Source organism: Aristolochia californica, unplaced genomic scaffold (genome assembly GCF_029961685.1).
Source record: "Aristolochia californica isolate CCGP_79_NKW_82.1479 unplaced genomic scaffold, dmAriCali1.0.hap1 SCAF_9, whole genome shotgun sequence".
Classification (NCBI taxonomy): domain Eukaryota; kingdom Viridiplantae; phylum Streptophyta; class Magnoliopsida; order Piperales; family Aristolochiaceae; genus Aristolochia; species Aristolochia californica.
This window is the reverse complement of record NW_027182290.1, coordinates 9,603,708-9,611,859: the sequence shown is the minus strand read 5'-3', so window position 1 is coordinate 9,611,859 and position 8,152 is coordinate 9,603,708. Positions and strand designations below refer to the sequence as shown.

Here is an 8,152-nt window from a genome sequence, read left to right as displayed (position 1 = left end):
CTATCTAAGGAGCGGTCACCTTTTACAAAGCATGAGCGAGCCTACATGGCCTATGTGCCTTATGCTTCTGCTATTAACAGTCTCATTAATGCTCATTAATATAGGTCCATGTAACAAAATGATTTTTCTATAATTTAGTGTCGAAGATTTATATCATGTGCATCTAATTTGTTCTCGAGAAATAACTAAAAGAGGTTTCAATTATTTTGCCACTAAAAAATATTACTAAAGAAAACAATCCTTAATGATGAGTATTGAACTGGAAAATTAGATTAATGTTGTGGATGACATCAAAATGATGGAGGTATACGAGAAGTATGAGAAATCTCATACTCGTTTGCATGTGTCATATACACCAAAAATTCTACAAGTTTGAAGCCACTAGCCAACATTTGATTAACTATTTTGATATTGTAAAAGTAAGTATTTTTTAATTATTTTATTTTATATATTTAATTAATAAATAATTAATTTACTTTTTAAATTATTTATTAATTTTTCACAAGTTAAAATCTATCTTATTTTATTAATAATAAAAAGTTAAGTAGAACTATCTTAAGAGTTAATAGACTAACTTTATATAATAAAATATATTTTTTATATAAATTAATGATGATTAATAATATATTTAATTAGTAGTTTAGAAGTGAGAATTTTGATATTAAAATTTTTGTTTAATTATTTTTTTATAATTTAATTATTAACTGATATTAATTTAATTTTTAAGTATCTACTAATTTATCACATGTTAAAATCTATTTTTTAGTTTATTAATAAAAAAAGTCGAGTAAAAGTTATAAAAGTCAAATTTATCAGAATATTTTATTAATAAAAATTCTCTCTGCATTTTACACCGTACTTTCTATTGTGCACACTAAGGACAATAAAATATTTTATACCAATAAATTTCGAAATTCACTAGTGTTGTTTTCTATATTTATTCGAGCAAAATTTTCAAATTCACTAGAAAAAGGCATTCCTCCGTGAATTTACTTCAATGAAATAGAACAGTGATGGGATTAATCCCGTAAATGTAAATGAAATGACTATGAAAAAATTGTACCGGAGATAAATCTATGTCAATGGTATCTAGTGTTGCTTTTTAGACTGGTAGCGGACATATTAATTCATGTCTATGGTATCTAGCGTTTGTCTCCTTGATTGAGACATTGTTTCTGAAGAAGAACTTTGTTCCTTGCCTTGGGTTCATTATTTGTTGATTGTTGTCGGCATTGGTTCGTTTGATGCAGAATTTGAATTTCTTAGAAAAATAAAGTACATGGTGGCCTCAGCATCTTATCTTCCTCTTTACCCATTACCCTTTGGTAGTCTATCTCCTACAATCCTTTATTTGACTCTCATTTTCCATTATTGGTTTGTCCCTTTTACTTACATGGGTGTTTTAAGTCCATTGAGACTTCTCATATATACCCATGGGCATTTTATCCTCGTCTTGTGAATGAGAGACATTACTCACTTTAGTGATTATTATCACTATATTTGTTCGAAAGCCTTTGAGTTTGATTTCGACTTATGTTTTATCACCCATTTCTATCTTTGAGAGTTGGTGCCCGATGTTGGGACATCGTGATGGAGGAGCTTATTACTACATTTATGTTATTTGGTTCAAGCTGGGACTATTGCCATTACTTCCCAACTAGAGGGGGGGGGGGGGGGGGGGGGGGGGGGGGGGGGGGGGGTGTGATATAATTAGGGTGTCATTTATGTAATTAGTTTATGGTTCTTGTCTCTTATTCACTCTTCCTTGGGCGAAAGGCATAATTGTAATGTTTATATTTATTCATTTATAAATAGAGCTTAAGGGGGAGACTTTGGAAATAAGTCCATAACATGTTCTTCCTCCTATTTTCTCCTAATGGGTGTCTTTTTTTTTCTCTATAAGCTAAATCCATGAAGTCCTGAAAATCAATATACCTCAAAATGACAAATTTTATAAGAAAATTGATGTTTGTTTTGAGTGTGGGAAAGCAGGACGTAGAAGGAACAAATGTCCAAAGTTGGAAGAAAGAACCCCATCTACAAGCTAAGATCCCAAGAACAAGAAGAAGGTCTTGATCTCAGCCTGTGATGCAATGGAAGAAAAGTCAAGCCACTTGGAAAAAGAAGAAAGTGGCGTTGGACTAATGGCTATTGAAGACATTGATGATGAGTCTACCACTTCCGAATAGGTAAGTGACTCAAACTATGAAACTGAGCTTGAATTACTTATGAAAAAATCTATTCATAGTCTAAATATATATAAAGAAAAATACAATGCTCATTATGACTTCGTAGAGGCCCATATGACTTCGTAGTCACTATGAATTGTACTTTGTTAGTGATGGGGGTCGGGTTTAGTTGGGTATGGAAGCCCGTGTAGACGACTCATCCTCATTTGAATTGGACTCAACCCACCCTTGACTATCTAGCCTACTCTTAATCAGACTTTGTAACTATCCTAGTAACTTGAGCAACACAAGAAAACATAAATAGAAAAAAAAACCATGTGGTGGATATTTATAACCCCAAATCTCCTCACCACATAGCAAGATCATTCCATAGAGCTTCAAAAATCTTCAACAACATTTCATAGTACTTACAATTTTTTCAAACAAAAATCTATAATAGATGAACTATTCCTATTTATGAAAAACCCTACCTAAGTCTAAATTGACTAAATACCCCTGGTAGAGCCCCATATGACTCCGAAGTTACTATGAACCGTACTTCGTCAGTGATGGGGGTCAGGTTTTGTTAGCCAATGGACTCCCATGTAGATGACTCAACCTAGTTTGAATTGGACTCAACCTACCCTTGATTTCCCAACCTACTCTTAATCGGACTCTCTAATCATCCTGATAACTAGGGCGAATACAAGAAAATATAAACAAAAAAACCATGTGCTTGATATTTATAATACCGAATCTCCTCACCACATGGCACGATCATTCCATAGTGCTTCAAAATTATTAAAAAATATTTTATTTCACTTACAAAATTTTCAAAAAAAAAATCCTTAAAAATTGAACTAGTCCTATTTATGTAAAAACGTACTTGGAGTCCAAATCTAACGAATAACCCTAGTAGAGCCTCATATGACTTCATAATCACTACAAATTGTACCTCGTTGGTGATGGGGGTCGGGTTTCGTTGGATAATAGATGCATGTGGAAATGACCCAGTCTAGTTTGAATTGGACTGAGTTACCCTTGATTACCTATCCTACTCTTAATCAGACTCTCTACCTATCCTAGTAACTAGGACGAACGCAAAACATAAAAAAACAATGTGGTGGATATTGATAACACCCGAATCTCCTCATCACATGACAAGATCATTCCATAACGCTTCAAAATTATTCAACAACATTCTATAACACTTATAATTTTTTTTTAAAAATCCACAACAGATGAACTAATCCTATTTATGCAAAAAACCTACTTAAGTCCAAATTCATCGAATACCCGTGGTAGAACCCCATATGACTCTACAGTCACTACAAATCGTATCTCGTCTGTAATGGGGGTCTGGTTTTATTAACTAATGGATCCCCATGCAAACGACTCAGCCTAGTTTGAATTGGACTAAACCCACCCTTGATCACCCAACCTACTCTTAATTGGACTCTCTACACATCTTAGTAACTAGGGCAAACACAAGAAAATATAAATAGAAAAAACCATGGGGATATTTATAACACCCGAATCTCTTCACCACATGGCAAGATCATTCTATAACACTTCAAAATTATTCAACAAAATTCCCTGTCACTTATAAATATTTCAGAAAAAGAATCCATAATAGATGAACTAGTCCTAAAATTCATAGAATATGCCTAGTAGAGTCCCATATGACTTCGCAGTCACTACAAACGGTACTTCATCAGTGATGGTGGTCGGGATTCGTTGGCTAATGGACTCCCAGGTAAACGACTCTTGGACAAAGTGTTGCCAATGAGTCGAGGGAGGAAGGAAGAATCGCCAATAGGAGGAGAGAGGAAGGGCTGCTGTTGGAAAATGAGAAAGGGAGTGGGATAGAAAATAGAGAGAAAATAAAGAAAGAAAGAAAAGGGAGAAAAGGGAGGTAGGGATGACGTGCCACAACACTGATGCTAACACAAACGTGGTAGTTGATGTAGTGAGTCATCACATGGCAAATGATGTGTCAGTTGTTTCCTTTGAATGGCGATGTGATAGATGACATGGCAGACAATGATGATGTGTCATTTTTGACTTTCTAATTGGGTTGTTGACCAGTCAAAGTTAAGTATTTTCCTAATTAAATTTCTAAGTTGGTTATTTTGCAAAATATTTTTAAAAAATGGGTAATTTATCAAAATTCCTTATTTTTATTACACTTGAAAGTTAAAAAAAATGAGAGTAAGTATGGCAACCACCAGCTTCGAAAGTCAGACAAAACGGCTTCTAGTCTTTCTTTAATAATAGTTTTAGTCGATTAAAAAATATACTAGTGAGTGATAAGCTTTCTAGCTGTAAAATCACTCCCGTAGGTCAAATAAGAAAAAAAAAAACAAACAAGCTATCAATTTCCAGTTTCACAATCACATGATCCCTTCGTCGCGCACCCGTATGTTGCAGTAGTTTTGTGAGTTTCTTTTGTCTGTCTGATCAGATATGTACCGAAAGTCCAAGATTTGCATTGCATGAGAAAAGTGGAAACCCGTGAAGAGATGGTTCGTAAACTGGAACTATTGATGCATGATTCATGAGATTGGAGAAGTGAAGGTTTTGCTTTTCTGATGAGGATCGTAAGTATTCCCGGTGGAGTCTCGATCTTCTTCATGAGAGAAAGCTAGCCCAGAGTGCGTGCGCCGTAGACCGTGGGGCAGCTTCTAGGAACTAAAATATAAAATCCGTCAGTAATTAAGAAAAACGAGAAAAAGTGTGAGCACAGAAAGAGGCACCGGCGGCGGAGCTAATTACTTGTTTAGATTAGGGCAATGATAATAAATTGAGGCTGCTATGGCTTTTTATGCTCACCCAAAACTATGTTTTCCTACCAAGACGAAGAAGAGATTAAAATAGAATTTCAACCAATTGATTGTTTAATTTAAAATTTGGTCATTTTAGACGTCAAGAGATAGTGAGACTGCAAATTTCCATTGAGATTTAAGAATTAGTTTGTCTATAATCGCAAAGATTTAGTCATTAAAAGAGTTGGAATTAGAGAAAAATGCACCACAGAAGGATTAATCCTAAAAGAAGTTCATAATGAATCGAATTAGTTCATATCGACCATTAAGTATATGAAGTTATGGAATTGGACGAAAATAACAGGGGGGGGGGGGGGGGGGGGGGGGAGTTGGGGCTTTAATTTTAGAAATTTATTTCTTTTTATTCTATATTTATTTATGATATTATGTATTTGATGTTATATTGATATTTTTTATTTTTATTAAATTTTAATAATAAACTAGAGATAAAGACATTGTTTTCAATATAATATATATAATGGCATTCTTGTATATAAAAGCAACTTTAAAAAAACAAATGGACTTTTTCTGAAAACAATCCTTATCTTTTGATCATAAGGGTACCGTACTGATATCACACGAGGAACATGCTATGAACTTGTCCCCTGTCGTTAATAAATTCACAGAAGTCAACGCCCTCCCTACTCTAGAAGGGTATTATTGTAAATATAACCACTAAATCTAAACCAGCGACAGGGCTCCGATTTCCATGCCCGTTAATTGCGGGCAATCCTGCCCCTGCTGCCCGAGGGAAGCGTTGACCTTACAAATTGTGTACGTGTACACTTTATCCGGCACTTACGGTTCGTACAAGCATGATGTCCTCTTCTTCGGTCGGTACGGGAACTCGTGTATTAACTTTTCCTCCGCTCTGAGCATATAAAGACGAGAGATCCAGAGTTCACAAATCGCCATTACAATTACAAAGAGGTCGGTGGACGTCTCCCCTTCCTATTCGGCACAAATTCAACCGTATTAATCACTTCGTCTTTTCCATTTTCCAATTTCATCATCTCTTGCGTGCATGCAACAACGATAATTATGGAGGTGAGCGGCTACCGCGATCGATCTCTCGATCTTTCCCTGCTAGCTCTCTATGTTTTTTCTTTTTTCCTTTGTCTTTTCTCTTTATGTGGTCGAGAAATTTATAGTTAGGATTAATCTCCCTTGAATTTGAATAGGTGTGCCAGGAAATGAGGATGCCGATGAAGAGACAGAACAGAAGAAAAGTGGTGGAGGCAGAGAAGACGGAGGAGAAAGTGGACTTGAGCGGATTGTCGTTGAAAACGCTGCCGAATCCGACTGTGAATGTCACCTTGATGCGTCATTTAGACCTTTCCAATAACAATCTCGAGGTATCATCTCTTTAAATCTTCAAAAAACAATTCATCCGTTTTCGATTCCTGTCACGGGATACCTGGAGGCCGAAAGATGGCACAAGTTAATCCGGTTGGATTTCATTTCTATGAGTCGATTTTTTTTTTTCCCTCAGATTGTTCGAGAGTACTGACGCGCTCATTAGTGATCTCTTACTTTTACTTACAAAATTTCTTCCGTCTGTTCGAATTTAAATAGGTCATATGCATGGAACGGTTTCAACAGTCATGGTTTTACCTCGATTATATTTTAAAACTAAATCTATTTTTTTTTAATTTCTGTGTTCGAAAACATAAGCAGCGAAGAATATCTCATTAATCTCCCTTCAATTTTGTTTGTTTTTAAAATTCTCTTCTAAATTTGGCGCGCAGAGTATTCCGGAATCTTTAACGGCGAGGTTGCTGAATGTAGTGTTCTTAGACGTGCACTCGAATCAGCTCAAAACTCTCCCGAATTCGATCGGTTGCCTTTCCAAGCTCAAGGTCTTAAACGTCTCTGGCAACTTGCTAGCGTCTTTGCCTAAAACATTAGAGAATTGCAGGTCAGTCATCAGTAAAATATACGGAAGAATCGTTAATTAGTTACGGAAAGGAGAATTAGATTACTGAGCAAGCTGGGCGTTTGCGTGCTTCCTAATTTCAACTATTAAATATTTGTGTTTCTTTCAATCAATCTAGGGCTCTGGTGGAACTGAATGCCAACTTCAACAACCTGACAAAACTACCGGACACCATTGGGTTCGAGCTCCTGAACCTCCAAAAGCTTTCAGTAAACTCAAACAAGCTTGCATTCCTTCCATTCTCTGTCTCCCACATGACGAACCTCCGCGTCCTGGATGCCCGTCTCAATTGCCTTCGCTCCCTCCCTGAAGACATGGAAAACCTCCTTAATCTTGAAATCCTCACCGTCAGCCAAAACTTCCAGTACCTCACCACTCTCCCTTATTCCATCGGTCTTCTCGTCTCCCTCGTCGAGCTCGACGTGAGTTATAATACCATCAAGGTTCTCCCTGATTCTATCGGGTGCCTCAAGAAACTCCAGAAGCTTCATTTGGCCGGAAACCCGCTCGTGTCCCCGCCAATGGATATCGCCGAGAAAAGGTTGGAGGTTGTCAAGGAATACTTGAGTGAGCGCATGAATGGAAGCTATCATAGTCCCACAAAGAAGACTTCCTGGCTCGGTAAGCTTGTCAAGAACAACACCTTTAACGGCCGAGTCGTCGTTAATGGAGCACGAGACAAGGATGGGTTCCTGCTTTCAGATTATCGATCAGTTGATGGTCTGACTTCGCCCAGATTCATGAGTATGCTTTCACCTCGTCGCCTCTTCTCCCCCAAGAATTATTTTAGTAGGTGATTTACATACAGGTTCTTATTGTAACAAATGGAATGGACTGTTACACGAATCTCATAGACAAGTTTTTTTTTTTTTTTTTTTTAAGTTTTCTGCGAATTATCATCATGTTCAGGTTTTCTATTTAGAAAATTCGCGCGGCGGCCTGGTTGGCCATGGAGTGGACGGTACCCGCTTGTATTATATATAAATTTTGCATAATACGAAGGCATGACTTGACTATGTCATTCTAGTTTTTCTAGCCACTATCTTGTACTGCTACACACGTCATCTATATCGGTAATCTTTTAACCAGGATTAAACCCACTTAACTTGATTCGTTCCCACACCTCGATTACACCACCCAATAATATATATATTATTTTTTCTTTTTAAGCTAGTTTTTACGGATAAATCTGAGATTGCATGAGCTAAGTTGTTAGAAGTTTT

General features: G+C 36.5%; 1 protein-coding gene across 1 annotated transcript; it reads left to right on the top strand.

Annotated features, from left to right (window-relative positions):
- The first annotated feature begins 6,186 nt into the window (after positions 1-6,186).
- Positions 6,187-7,726, top strand: LOC137942238 (plant intracellular Ras-group-related LRR protein 6). The gene is made up of 3 exons (XM_068787964.1): positions 6,187-6,348; positions 6,742-6,911; positions 7,048-7,726. The coding sequence occupies exons 1-3, from the start codon at positions 6,187-6,189 to the stop codon at positions 7,724-7,726; spliced, it is 1,011 nt and encodes a 336-aa protein (XP_068644065.1).
- Positions 7,727-8,152: the final 426 nt, after the last annotated feature.

What these genes read in the sequence shown, in the direction of transcription:
- LOC137942238 (XM_068787964.1), top strand. Translation starts at nt 6,187, where the DNA reads ATGAGGATGCCGATGAAGAGACAGAACAGAAGAAAAGTGGTGGAGGCA. An exon ending in TTTCCAATAACAATCTCGAG is followed by an intron (nt 6,349 to 6,741) that starts GTATCATCTCTT and finishes TTTGGCGCGCAG; the next exon opens with AGTATTCCGGAATCTTTAAC. An exon ending in AAAACATTAGAGAATTGCAG is followed by an intron (nt 6,912 to 7,047) that starts GTCAGTCATCAG and finishes CAATCAATCTAG; the next exon opens with GGCTCTGGTGGAACTGAATG.